The sequence below is a fragment of the Hylobates moloch genome, unplaced genomic scaffold (assembly GCF_009828535.3).
Source record: "Hylobates moloch isolate HMO894 unplaced genomic scaffold, HMol_V3 SCAFFOLD_1, whole genome shotgun sequence".
Lineage (NCBI taxonomy): Eukaryota > Metazoa > Chordata > Mammalia > Primates > Hylobatidae > Hylobates > Hylobates moloch.
In genome coordinates, this window is record NW_026652276.1 from 98,359,252 (window position 1) to 98,373,707 (window position 14,456).

The window sequence follows — 14,456 nt, forward strand, 5'->3', positions numbered from 1 at the left end:
TTATTATCTTATTGTCAGTTTTTTTTGTTTGTTTGTTTTTTTAAAAGACAGGGTCTCACTCTGTCACCCAGTCTGGAGTGCAGTGGTGCCATCATAGCTCACTGCAGCCTTGACTTCTTGGGCTCAGGTGGTCCTCCCACCTCAGTCTCCCCAGTAGCTGGGACTACTGATGTGCGCCACAATGCCTGGCTAATTTAAAAAAATTTTCTGTAGAGAATGGGGGTCTTGCTGTGTTGCCCAGGCTGGTCTTGAACTCCTGAGCTCAATAGATCCTCCTTCCTCAGCCTCCCAAAATTCTGGTATTACAGGTGTGAGCCACTGCGCCTAGCCTAATGTCAGTTCTTATAGCTCATGGTCAATTTTGATTTATTGGCACGCCCCCAACACACTGTTCATACCTCCCTACCTTGATCATTTAGAAATAGTCCATATATATATATATGTGCATGTATATATGTATATATATATATATTTTTTTTTTTTTGTGGGGGGAGACGAAGTCTTGCTCTGTTACCCAGGCTGGAGTGCAGTGGCACGAACTCAGCTCACTGCAACCTCTGCCTCCCAGGTTCAAACAATTCTCCTGCCTCAGCCTCTCAAGTAGCTGGGATTACAGGCACATGCCACCATGCCCTGCTAGTTTTTGTATTTTAGTAGAGACCATGTTGACCAGGCTGGTCTCGAACTCCTGACCTCAGGTGATCCACCCACCTCGGCCTCCCAAAGTGCTGAGACTACAGGCATGAGCCACTGCGTCCGGCCTACCACTTTTTCTATAAATATTTCAGCATGTAGCTCTTTTTTTTTTTTTTTTTGAGACGGAATCTCGCTCTGTTGCCCAGGCTGAAGTGCAGTGGTGCGATCTCAGCTCACTGCAAGCTCTGCCTCCTGGGCTCACGCCATTCTCCTGCCTCAGCCTCCCGAGTAGCTGGGACTACAGGCGCCCGCCACCATGCCCAGCTAATTTTTTGTATTTTTTTTAGTAGAGACAGGGCCTCACTGTGTTAGCCAGGATGGTCTCAATCTCCTGACCTCGTGATCTGCCCATCTTGGCCTCCCAGAGTGCTGAGATTACAGGCATGAGCCACTGCGCCCAGCCCAGCATGTAGCTCTTAAAAATAACTTTTAGATAACATTTCCATAATACCAGCTTATTAGTAAATAAAGCATTTTAATATCATACCAGCGCAAGACCTTACATATTTGACCTTTTAGTTATCAGTTCCACAGACAGAATCACAGAAGCTTAGTACAGCTCATGTGGTAACTAGTCCTTGGGCCCAAGGTAGTTGGCGATGGCATTATCGGAGCTAACGCGAGATGGTAAGGGGAGATACCAAACTATGTTCAGTTTGTGTTTTGCTCTTTTATCTTCAATGGACTCCATGTTTGTACACCAGTGTCCGTCTGTTGGACTTACTGATAAGCCATGGAAGAGGAGAAATTGGCTTAGTCGGTTTGGTACAGAGTTGTAGAAATACTGAAAATGGTCATCTGCAGTACTTACTTTGGGTTACATTTAAGTAGTTTCTAGGACTGTTTCAAAAATTGGGTCCATTTTGTAGGATGGTGGTTCATTCCTAGTGTTGGGTGTAAACAGCTGTGTGACACTTGCAGAGTGTGAGATAATTAATTTGGAACCCTTGGAAGTATTTTTATCCTTACATTTATTTATTTTTTCTTGCCAGCAACTGCGGAAGCTAGTACTTGAAATAATTCATAGAATACCAACCAATGAACATCTTCGTCCTCACACAAAAAATGTTTTGTCTGTGATGTTTCGCTTTTTAGAGGTAAGCTTTGAGAATTAATTCTTGTCGTATAGGCATATGTAAAACTCACTGATTTTTCTTATGGTAAATTTCAGCATTATACAACTGTTTTATCTTTCGCCCAAATTCCAAGTCACATGAGTAAAAATTTAATGTCCCTTTTCCCCCATTTCCTCCACTCAGAAAGATTACTTAATTGAAAATCATTGTTTGAGTTACTGAGGAATTGGCCAGACATGGTAGGTACCTTTGAAACGGTTGTGGATGGTGAGCCGGGTGCTGGCCCACAGACGTCCAGTGAGTGGCTCACTTGCATTGTTCTTTCCGTGTGTATCTCCAGTGCGGTGCATCACACCTAGTAGATGCTCATAAAGAGTATCTCACATCCTTGGGGTGTATCCATCTGGTACCTCCAAAATTGTTTTCTTGCTTCTCTTAGTCTTTTTTTTTTTTTTTTTTTTTTTGAGATGAAGTCTTGGCCCAGGCTGGAATGCAGTGATGTGATATTGGCTCACTGCATCCACTGCCTTCCGGGTTCAAGTGATTCTCCTGCCTCAACCTCCCGAGTAGCTGGGATTACAGGCCCGTGCCACCATGCCTAGCTGATTTTTGTATTTTTAGTAGAGACGGGGTTTCGCCATGTTGGTCAGGCTTGTCTCGAACTCCTGACTTCGTGATCCACCCGCTTTGGCCTCCCAAAGTGCTCGGATTACAGACGTGAGCCACCTCACTCGGCCCTCTTAATCTTGATGCAGTTATATTTCAGTCGTGTTTCTGGGCCCCTTGGAAAGATGAGCTTGGATTCAGTCTTAGCTGGGATGCTTTGTTGCTGTGTCATGTCAGTCACATTGCTTAACCCCTGAGATTTCGCTCCCTCACAGGTCAAATGTAGATGGAACCCCGTCCTCACAGAGCATTTGTAAGGTGCTTAGCACAGGGTCCAGTCCATGGCGCTTGCCCAGTAATTCTTTCCTGGTCTTTTCACAATATTGTCCAACAATGGAAAGTGTCATTTGGGCTGTGAAGTCCTTAGCTCTTGGTACCGCTTGCCACGACGGCCAGTGAAGCCCCTGTCCAGGTTACTCATGCAGAGCTGGCTGGTGGGATTCCCTTCTGGTGGCGCACTGAAGCTTTCTGTCTGGGACAGCTGTGTTCTGTGAGCTGATGAATTTTCAGCAATCCAGTAGAAGTTGGTTGATGGAAAGTGTGTGTGCAGAAACTGCTTAGAAAATTCGCCTTTAAAGCAAATCTTCAGAAGTATAACTTTCTTTAAATGCTTTTTTTTAGACGGAAAATGAAGAAAATGTCCTTATTTGTCTAAGAATAATTATTGAGCTACACAAACAGTTTAGGCCACCAATCACACAAGAAGTAAGTTGTTTAAAATCCTGATAGCATTTATAAAGTGTGTCAGCATGTTCCTTCTGTGAAATTTTTTGCTCTCAAAGTTGGCTGAACACATACTGCTTTCAAGTGTAGAAATACAGCCTAAGTTTGGGGCAATTCTTTATGAGTTTAACAGTGACTTAAAAAAATGTTTTTATCAGTACTTTGCTAAATTGATTCAGTAGTTGAAATGTATTAAATGACCAAACTGACAGGTTATTTGGGCTGTTCTGTGTTTACTTGTATGATGTACAAGTCATTGTATGTTGTACAGGGATTAAGATGTGGGCTGTGAAGCCAGAGCTGGGTTTGAATCTCACCTCTGCAATTCAGTGGCTGTGTGACATTGGTTAAGTTTGTAACCTTTTGGAGATTTTTCTGTAAAATGACAATAATCATAGTATGTCCTTAAAATGTCATTTGAGGAATTAGACATAAAGTTTAAAGTTCGTAGCACCGTGACTGGCATCTACCTATACATTAAGCAGCAAGTATACATTTACCATAATTATATCTTCTCTGATGATAACCTAAATAAGTGCATGTTATAGATGATTTAAGGTAGAAATTAAATTATTTATTAAAATTAAAAATTATTTATTGAATTAAATTACTTAAAATAGAAATTAAAAGCATAAAGATGAAATAGATTCCTACCATCTCAAAAACAGGATTTTATATCTTGGTGATTTTCTTTCCTTTTCTTTTTCTTTTCTTTTTTCTTTTTTTTTTTTTTTTGAGATGAGTCTTCCTCTGTCGCTCAGGCTGGAGTGCAGTGGCGCAATCTCGGCTCACTGCAACCTCCGCCTCCCGGATTGAAGCGATTCTCCTGTCTCAGCCTCCCCGAGTAGCTGGGACTACAGGCTCATGCCACCACACCCAGCTAATTTTTTTTTTTTTTGTATTTTTAGTAGAGATGGGGTTTCACCGTGTCGCCAGGCTGGTCTGTAACTCCTGACCTCATGTGATCTGCCCGCCTCAGCCTCCCAAAGTGCTGGGATTACAGGCATGAACCGCCGCGCCCGGCCTTTTCTTTCCTTTTTCTCACCTTCATGTTTTTGTATATTTTCTACATAATTGTGGTAATACTGTATATAACATCTTATAGCTTGATCATGTTAAGTGTAAGCATTTTCGCAGTCATAAAAAATTCTGTATACAATTAATTTTTTAAAAAATTTTTGTAGAGACAGAGTCTGTCTATGTTGCCCAGGCTGGTCTCAAAACTCCTGGCCTCGGCCGGGCGTGGTGGCTCACGCTTGTAATCCCAGCACTTTGGGAGGCCGAGGCGGGCGGATCACGAGGTCAGGAGATCGAGACCATGGTGAAACCCCATCTCTACTAAAAATACAAAAAAAAATTAGCCGGGCGTGGTGGCGGGCGCCTGTAGTCCCAGCTACTCGGAGAGGCTGAGGCAGGAGAATGGCGTGAACCTGGGAGGCGGAGCTTGCAGTGAGCCGAGATTGTGCCACTGCACTCCAGCCTGGGTGACAGAGCGAGACTCCGTCTCAAAAAAAAAAAAAAAACAAGACTCCTGGCCTCAAGTGATCCTCTAGTCTCAGCCTCCCAAAGTGTCAGGTTTGTAGGCATGAGCCACCGTGCCCATCCACAATTATTTTTTAATGGGTACATAATATTCTTTCTTATGGGTGTCCTTATTTCTGGGTATTGAAGGTATTTCCAATTTCTTATTTTAATGGTTATTATGGAATACCTTTGTTTACGGTTCAAATTATTTCATAGACTAGCTTTGTAGGAGAATTACCGAGGCAAAGGCATTGAAGTTTTAATGCTCCTTGTTAAACTGATTTCTAGAAAGGTTTCAGTAGTTTATGGTCCCACAGTATATGAGAGTCTTTCTCTCATCCCATCCTGTCAAGCATTGTGTATTACTGTTTTTTGAAAGGCAAAAACTGGCATTTATTTTAATTTTCACCTCTTTGCTCTTCCTGAATCAGAAACTTGTTTTCTGTTTATCAGTCCTTTATATTTACTTTTTTTGTTTGTTTGTTCACATCCATTGCCTGTTTGTATCTTGAGCCCACCATTTTCCTTACCTCTCTTATGAGTTCTTAACGCAGTAAGACAATTACAACTTTTCTTATTTATTATAGGTATTTTCTGTTTATGAATATCTTCCTATAATGAAAGTGTCTGCTTTTTTTAGATTCATCATTTTCTGGATTTTGTGAAACAGATTTACAAGGAGCTTCCAAAAGTAGTGGTATGTTTTTACTTTGGTTTTAATTAGTTACATTTGTTTATACTTCCTTATTCCAAAAAGACTTTAGAACAGTTGGGTTGGAGAAATAGCGTGTGAGGAGGGGTTACTGTTTTAGAATGGGGAATGTTTAGTAATGGTTAAAAGCTAGGTTGATAAGTCAGCCATTCAGAAAAATAGCTTTTTTAGTTTTTCTGTTTCACTTAAGTACTTTTTTTGTACATAAAGGCAATGTATTTTTATTGTAGAAATTTTGGAAAAATAATTGTCATAATTCATTTACTTGTAAGCAACCATTGACATGGAGGTTTTGCTTTTGTTTTTCACTTTGTGCATTTTAAAGATGGTTTAGCTTACAGGCTTGAAGACTTTTTGGGGAGGTGGTGTATATTTTCAATTTTTAAAAAAATTTTACTAACTTTTTGTCGATCTCATTAAGAACTCTTCATAAGCAGTGCCACAATATACAGGTTTGTGGAGTAGAGGAGGAAAATCTCATCTCCTTCTTGCTTATTAGAAGTAAACACTCTTGCCAGTTTGGAATAGCTTCTTCCAGACTCTTCTTCTGGGAATCATAATTCTTTTTTTTTTTTTTTTTTTTGGCTGGGGGTGCAGGGGGACAGGGTCTCAGTCTGCCCAGGCTGGAGTATAGTGGCATGATCTCTGCTCACTGCAGCCTCCACCTTCTGAGTTCAAGCAGTTCTCCTGCCTCAGCCTCCCAAGTAGCTGGGATTACAGGCGTGCAGCACCCCACCCAGCTAATTTTTTATTTTTAGTAGAGGCGGGGTTTCACCATGTTGGTCAGGCTGGTCTTGAACTCCTGACCTCAGGTGATCCACCTGCCTCAGCCTCCCAGAGTGCTGGGATTATAGGCGTGAGCCACTGCACCCAGCCTAAAGATTTCTTTTTTAATCTTTAAAAAGTTTTTAAATTGATAGAGGATAAAATCGACTCTTTTTGGCATTTAAAGGATTTCAATCTGGGGAGAATGTATACAACTTAAAATTAGTGACTTTAAGTTGTCAAGTCCTGCCACCTGCCCTCCTGACAAAGCCCGAGCACTGCTTTTCATAGGCAGCTGCCTTGTTGAACGTGAAATGCCAAATCCACTGAGAGCGAAGGTTGGCAGTGAGGTCCTGGCTTTTAAAAATGTCCTGTGTTTTGGCCAGGTGCAGTGGCTCACCCCAGCAATCCCAGTACTTTGGGAGGCCCAGGTGGGTGAATCACCTGATGCTGGGAGTTCAAGACCAGTTTGGCCAATGTGGTGGAACCCAGTCTCTGCTAAAAATACAAAAATTAGCCAAGCATGGTGGTGCGTGGCAGTAATCCAGCTACATGGGAGGCTGAGGCAGGAGACTCAATTGAACTCAGGAGGTGGAAGTTGCAGTGAGCCAAAATCATACCCCTGCATTCCAGCCGGGGCGACAGAGTGAGACTCTGTCTCAAGAAAAAAAAAATGTCGTGTGTCTTGCTTCTTCCCTCTTTGATCTCTATTTGGAGAGTGAAAAATTAATCAGTGGGGACTGCCAGCTCGTAGTTTGTTCCCAAGAGGGATGGAGTGCTTTCCTTCCTGCCTCACTGTGGTAGGAATGTAATATGGTTTGTATTTAATCATTTATTAGCCAGGGAAAAAAGGGTAGAAAATACTTTTAGGCAAGCTTTTGTCTTCTGTTGTTGAAGATGGAGAACATGGTCCCTGTTGTGTTATCTTTATGGTCCTGTGGGAAGAGTAAACATCTGGTGTGTGTTGGTTTAGGCTTTAAGGGGCATTGAGAAATGAATGGCTGAGCCCAAATACTGTGGAGTTGGTGCAGCATAAAAATGTAGAACATGCTGCTTTTTTCCACCAGAGTCAAGTGTTTTTTTGCTTTTTTTTGAATGAATACTGGGTTTGACTTTAGGAAAAAATATTTTTATGACTTTCATGTAGAACCGCTACTTTGAGAACCCTCAAGTGATCCCCGAGAACACAGTGCCTCCCCCAGAAATGGTTGGTATGATAACAACGATTGCTGTGAAAGTCAACCCGGAGCGTGAAGACAGTGAGACTCGAACAGTAAGTGTTTCGCTGAGTTATTTCTACCCGTGGCTTCTGTAGTTTCAGATACTGGCCTGTTAAACCATTTTTTTTTTTTCTCTTAAATACGTGGAGGCATTTAAGACAAATAAACCTGTGTGCCTGGTGAAGCATCACTGGTCCTTCTCTACAGCCTGGGAGGGGTGAAAGTGACCTGTCGGGTGTCGTTGATGCCAGGCTAGAAAGATAAGGTTGTTGTTGAAACCCAGAATCACCCTGCTGGGAAGAGCAGCAGACCAGGTGTGGGGTGTCTGTTCTGTCCCTTAGCTTTGAGTCTTTTGACATTAATAAAGTCCCTTAAACTACAGATAAAAATATATAGCTCAGTGACTGAGAGTGTGGGCTCTAGGACAGAGAGCTCCAGTACAATGTTCCAGCCCCACTGGGGTTTTCTGACTCCAGGAAAGTTAATGAACCTGCGTTCTGACCTTATTTTTCCTCTCGTTATCTGAAAAACCTGTCTCACGGACTTTATGAAGGTAATGCTGGCATGGTCCGCAGGTAATGTATGGTATATTTGTGGTGTCTGCCACATAGGTAACATGTTTTGAGCATTTACTATGACAATTTTTGTGATTGAATTAATATTATTCATGTTTGTTTTTCTGAAATGGTTGTGCAGAGTGTTTCAGTTTGTGCTAGGATGAACAAGAAACTTTGAATAAAGCTTTCCTCTTTTCGTTGTTCTTAGTTAGAAATTTGTTTTCTCAGTATCATTCCTTTGTATTTTCTTTTTTCCTTGTCTGTTCATATCCATTGCCCATTTGTATTTTGAGCCTGACATTTTCCTTGTTTCATGAGTCCCTTTATATTAGGACTGTTGAACTTTTCTATATTGCAAGCATTTTCTGTTTATAAATATCTTTGAATAAAACTGCTGGGTAAATTGTACTTTGTGCTGTTCTTTTAAGTAAGTGAAGTCATAGGTATTCGCTTTAAAAATTTCTCAGGTGATTTGAATCTCCAAGTTTGGACACATTTTCCTGAAGTTTTTACAAATGATTATGTAGAAAAATATGAAAACCTTTAGGCCGGGTACGGTGGCACACACCTGTAATCCCAGAACTTTGGGAGACCGAGGTGGGCAGATCACCTGAGGTCAGGAGTTTGAGACCAGCCTGGCCAACATGGCAAAACCATGTCTCTACTAAAAAACACAAAAATTAGCTGGGCGTGGTGGTTCATGCCTGTAATCCTAGCTACTCGGGCGGCTGAGGCAGGAGAATTGCTTGAACCCAGGAGGTGGAGGCTATAGTGAGCCGAGATCGCACCACTGCACTCCAGCCTGGTGACAAGAGCGAGACTCCATCTCAAAAAAAAAAAAAAAAAGAGAGAAAACTTTCATATTAAATTGTATTAAATGATAGTTCTGCATACTTTGTTTTCAACATAGTTTGGATCTTTCATCACAAATATTTACAAAGAGGTGTCACTGTTTTGCGTTCTCTCTCAGTGGGCACTGGTGGGGGCTATTTTAAATGCCACAGTGGTAACCCGGATCCTACCCATTTCTGTCTTCCAGCATTCCATCATTCCGAGGGGATCACTTTCTCTGAAAGTGTTGGCAGAATTGCCCATTATTGTTGTTTTAATGTATCAGGTATGTGTATTGCTCATTAGTCTCTTGGGTTTTGGGCTTCTTAAAAGAAAATTAACATCTGGGGCAAAAAGATGTGTATAATACACACATGTTAAATAACGTGATGATTCTTTGGTATGCCAAATTTTGTTGCCATAGCAGAGTGTCGATGTATGAAAATCTGGTATGTTTGCTTTTAGCTCTACAAACTGAACATCCACAATGTTGTTGCCGAGTTTGTGCCCTTGATCATGAACACCATTGCCATTCAAGTGTCTGCACAAGCCAGGTGAGGCGCCACTGTAGCCGGCTGCCACAGTGCCTGGATTCCAAGTAAAAATATACTTGCTGTTGTCATTCTTAAGACATGAAAATTAGGAGTGATAAAATTTTGGTAAAATTATATGCACTGTTGACTTTCTGCACCTGTGTTTCAGGGATGACAGTTTTAGCTATTTTCGTTCTTAATTTGGGAAGATGAGATAATAGCTCGTATTCTGGTGTGTGTGTTGTAAATTAAAAACGTCATCAGGCATTACCGTGCTCAATGACAGCTATGGCATGTCCAAGCCTTGCTCACCTTCAAGCCTTTGTTCTTGCTGATTGTTCAGCTTGAGTGCTAGAATGTTCTCTACACCCTCAGTTCCCCATCAGCCTTCATCTCCAGATAGTCTGTGTTCATCCTTTGAAGCCTCTCGGTGAAGCCTTTTCTCAAACCTAAGGACGTTCCTCCTGAGACTGTCTTCATGCACCCTCCTGACTTGGAGCCTGTCTGGCTGTGTCATTTGAGGGCAGGATCTGAGGAGGAATCCTCTTTGGCCATCGCCACGGCCCTAGTCGGGGTCTTGCATTGAGCAGATGTTACACACATTCTTTCTGCGGATTGAGTAGACCGGCCTGTCACTGGCTTTGTGGGATTCACATTGTAACTGCTATGGAATGGGCTGGAGAACTGGTTGGTGTGTTCCCTTAAAACTTTTATGTTATTTGGAATTGCACAAAAAGTGTAGACACCTTTGCTATTGCTGCCATGTTATTTGGGTCTGTGTGGAAATCAATCTTTTGGGTTTAATAATGGTTACAGGCTTTTAATTAATACTAACATCACTCAAAATTGAGAGGTAATATTTTTATTCTCGTCTTACTCAGGCAACATAAGCTTTACAACAAGGAGTTGTATGCTGACTTCATTGCTGCTCAGATTAAAACATTGTCATTTTTAGCTTACATCATCAGGATTTACCAGGTAAGGTCATTGACTTTTATGTCAGGTTTATTGAGATAGTTTACATACAATAAAATTCACATTTTGTGGGTGTACAGTTCTAGGAATTGACAAATGTTGTTAATCATTACTAACACATCAAAATACAGTACATTTCCATCACCCTCCAAAATTCCATTGTTATGTATTTGTTGTCAGTTTCATCCCACCACCTCCATTCCTTGGCATACACACTGATTTATTTGGTCCCCATAGCTCTTTCCTTTCTAGAATGTCATCTAAATGGAAATGTCCAGTGTCTAGTCTCTGCAGCCTTTTGAGTCTGGCTTCTTTCACTTAGCAGTAATGTTGAGATAGGACCTTGTTTTACTGATTACTTTTTATTGCTGTGTAGTTGTCTTTGCTTGGCAGCCTTAACAAAAATCCCATAGGCTAGGTTGCTTACATGGCAGCAATTGTCTCACAGTTCTGGAGGCTGGAAGTCAGAGATCAAGGTTCTGGTTTCTGGTGAGGGCTTTCTTCCGGCCTTGCAGACAGCTGCCTTCTGCTGTGTCCTCACAATGGCAAACAGGGAGAGTTCTCTCCTCCTCCTCTTACACAGCCACAGTCCTGCCAGATAATGGCTGCAGCCCTATGACCTCACTGAACTTCATCCCCTTCTGAAGACTCTGTGTCCAGATGCAGTCACATTTGGAGTTAGAGCTTTCACATGGGAATTTTAAGGGGATGCAGCTCAATCCACAGCAGTAGAATCCCATTGTGTGGATGTATCATGGTGTGTGTTTATCCATTCACCAATTGATGAGTAGTCAGATTATTTCTAATGTTTTTGAAAACAGCTTTATTATTTACTTACTATTTTTTGAGACAGAGTCTCAGTCTGTTGCCCAGGCTGGAGTGCAGTGGCACAATCTCAGCTCACTGCAGCCTCTGCCTCACTGGTTCAAGCTATTCTTGTGCCTCAGCCACTCGAGTAGCTGGGATTATAGGCATGCACTCCCACACCTGGCTAATTTTTGTAGTTTTTGTAGAGGTGAGGTTTGGCCATGTTGTCCAGGCTGGTCTCGAACCCCTGGCCTCAAGTGATCTGCCCACCTCAGCCTCCCAAGGTGCTGGGATTACAGGCATGAGTCAGGCCTAAAAATAGCTTTATTGAGATATAGTTTATGTATCATAAAACTCCCCCCTTTTAAGTGTACAATTAAGTGGTTTTTAGTTTAGCCACAGATTTGTACCATTACCACCATCCAATTTTAGAATAATGTCATCACCCCAAAAGAAACCCCATCTCATCAGCAGCCTTCCTTGACTACATGCTTTGGCAACCACGAATGTACTTTGTGTCTTTATGGATTTGCCTGTTTCATTTTCGGCCATTATTAATAAAGCAGCTATACACATTTACATGCAGATTTTTGTATGGACATATTTGGTTCATTGACTTTTGCTGCTGTTAGAAGTTGTGTGTTGTGGCAGCTAGGTGTGAGAGAGATTGGAATTTAAACGGCGTTATCAATAAAACTGACGAAGTTCTGGGTGCTTTTTTGAGGAGCTTGTATGGTGGATTTTTGTTTCATTTTTTCGTGCATAGTTGTGTTCTTATTTAAATCATAAGAACTCAAAGGAAAAAATACCTTATTTCCTTTTCATGTTTCTGAAAAGAATTCTTATATGATTGTTCTATAGTATGGAATAAATTCAGTACTGATCTATATCAATTGAATTGGATTATAATTTATGCTTTTTGTAAGGCTTTTAGTTTAGAAAAATAAAAATTAAAACAGGTGCTGAATTGTTTAGAATAAAAACTACTTTTGAAAGCATTTGTAACCTTTCCCCCCTTAATTTTAATGTATATGACTAGATAATGATAGCTTACATGAAGAAAACGGAACATTTGGTGTAAAAAGTCAAGTTAAGGGCCGGGCGTGGTGGCTCACACCTGTAATCCTAGCACTTTGAGAGGCCGAGGCGGGTGGATCACGAGGTCAGGAGATCGAGACCATCCTGGCTAACATGGTGAAACCCCGTCTCTACTAAAAATACAAAAAATTACCCAGGTGCAGTGGTGGGCGCCTATAGTCCCAGCTACTCCGGAGGCTGAGGCAGGAGAATGGCGTGAACCCCGGGGGAGCGGAGCCTGCAGTGAGCCGAGATCCTGCCACTGCACTCCAGCCTGGGCAACAGCGAGAGTCCGTCTCAAAAAAAATAAAAATAAATAAAAAGTCAAATTAGGTACCCCTTGACATTTTAGTCAGCTTGTATTATCTTGGTGAGTGGCCTCGTGCTGACACCTCAAAAGAAGATTGTGATTAGAGCCTGTTCTGAGTTGGCTCAAGTTGGCTCCACTGTTGTTCACAACTTACATTAGTGGGATGACTAAGTAAACAAGTAATTACTTTTAAAAAAATCTTACAAGCCTGGCGTGGTGGCTCATGCCTATAATCCTAGCAGTCTGGGAGGCCAAGGTGAGAGGATCGCTTGAGCCCAGGAGTTGGAGGCCAGCTCGGGCAACATAGCAAGACCCCCATCTCTAAAAAAAAAAAAAAAAAAAAAAAAAAAGAAGAAGAAAAAGAAAATTAGGCATGGTGGTATGCACCCTTAGTCCTAGCTACTGAGGTGGGAGGAGGATGGCGTGAGCCCAAGAAGTCAAGGGTCACTTGAGTCAAGCTTAGTCTTAATGAGTTTTTTTTTTTTGGAGACAAGAGTCTCACTCTTTCAGGCTGGAGTGCAGTGGCTTGATCTTGCCCCACTGCAACCTTCTTCTCCCAGGTTCAAGCGATTCTTATGCCTCAGCCTCCCAAGTAGCTGGTATTACAGGTGTGTGCCACCACACCCAGCTAATTTTTGTATTTTTAGTAGAGATGGGGTTTTGCCATGTTGGCCAGGCTAGTCTCGAACTCCTAACCTCATGTGACCCACCCACCTCGGCCTCCCAAAGGTCTTACTGAATTTTTAAGAAGCTGGTAACATTTGAATTTTTCTTAACACTCTCCTGTCCGTGTAACTGTGTCATCTCACTCTGTCCTTACAGGAGTTGGTGACTAAGTATTCTCAGCAGATGGTGAAAGGAATGCTCCAGTTACTTTCAAATTGTCCAGCAGAGACTGCACACCTCAGAAAGGAGCTTCTGATTGCTGCCAAACACATCCTCACCACAGAGCTGAGAAACCGTATGTCCAGCCTGTCTTGTCTTAAATGCTGATGCTAGTCCTGTGGCCATCTTTGGGGACTCGGCTGACATTCCATAGTTGTGCTGTGAAGTTTCCACGTATCCTTGCTTCCTTCGTTGCTGTCTTGGGTTCATTTTTTCCCCTCTTTTCTCTCCCTCTCTGCCTCCCTGTATTAGTCTGTTTTCACACTGTTGATAAAGACATACCTGAGACTGGGCAATTTACAAGAAAAAGAGGTTTTATGGACTTACAGTTCCACTTGGCTGGGGAGGCCTCACAGTCATGGCGGAAGGCAAGGAGGAGCAAGTCACATCTTACGTGGATGGTGGCCCGCAAAGAGAGAGCTTGTGCAGGGAAACTACCCTTTTTAAAACCATCAGATCTCAGCCAGGCACGGTTCTCGTGCCTCAGCCTCCCAGGTAGCTAGAATTACAGGCACCCGCCACCATGCCTGGTTAATTTTTTTATTTTTAGTAGAGACGGGATTTCACCATGTTGGCCAGGCTGGTCTCGAACTCCTGACCTCAAGTGATGTGCCCGCCTCAGCCTTCCAAAGTGCTGGGACTACAGGTGTCAGCCACTGCACCCGACCTCTTTCCAGTACTCCTGCCATGAGTAAGAATTTTGGAGGCGTGTTGGGGACCTTTGTAGCACGAGGATTCTTGTAGATCTGCTAACAGATTTGGCTGGGTGCAGTGGCTCATGTCTGTAATCCCAGCACTTTGGGAGGACGAGGCGGGCGGATCACGAGGTCAGGAGATCGAGACCATCCTGGCTAACACGGTGAAACCCCATCTCTACTAAAAATACAAAAAATTAGCCAGGCATGGTGGTGGGCGCCTGTAGTCGCAGCTGCTCGGGAGGCTGAGGCAGGAGAATGGCATGAACCCGGGAAGGTAGAGTTTGCAGTGAGCCAAGATCGCGCCACTGTACTCCAGCCTGGGTGACAGAGCAAGACTCCGTCTCAAAAAAAAAAAAAAAAAAATCCTTTTCATGCTTACCAGGTCACCTCCTTCCCATTAC

At 42.5% G+C, this 14,456-nt stretch overlaps 1 protein-coding gene across 11 annotated transcripts in view; it reads left to right on the top strand.

The window, feature by feature from the left end:
• The window catches only part of TRRAP (transformation/transcription domain associated protein), a 143,094-nt gene that overhangs the window by 19,804 nt on the left and 108,834 nt on the right, over nucleotides 1-14,456 (top strand). For all 11 annotated transcript variants that reach the window (XM_032755915.2, XM_032755921.2, XM_032755924.2 and 8 more), the window contains 8 exons: nucleotides 1,689-1,793; nucleotides 3,060-3,143; nucleotides 5,326-5,382; nucleotides 7,310-7,435; nucleotides 8,979-9,056; nucleotides 9,236-9,324; nucleotides 10,185-10,281; nucleotides 13,295-13,433. In XM_032755915.2, coding sequence (XP_032611806.1) covers nucleotides 1,689-1,793; nucleotides 3,060-3,143; nucleotides 5,326-5,382; nucleotides 7,310-7,435; nucleotides 8,979-9,056; nucleotides 9,236-9,324; nucleotides 10,185-10,281; nucleotides 13,295-13,433 — 775 coding nt within the window. The remainder of the gene's footprint in view (nucleotides 1-1,688; nucleotides 1,794-3,059; nucleotides 3,144-5,325; nucleotides 5,383-7,309; nucleotides 7,436-8,978; nucleotides 9,057-9,235; nucleotides 9,325-10,184; nucleotides 10,282-13,294; nucleotides 13,434-14,456) is intronic.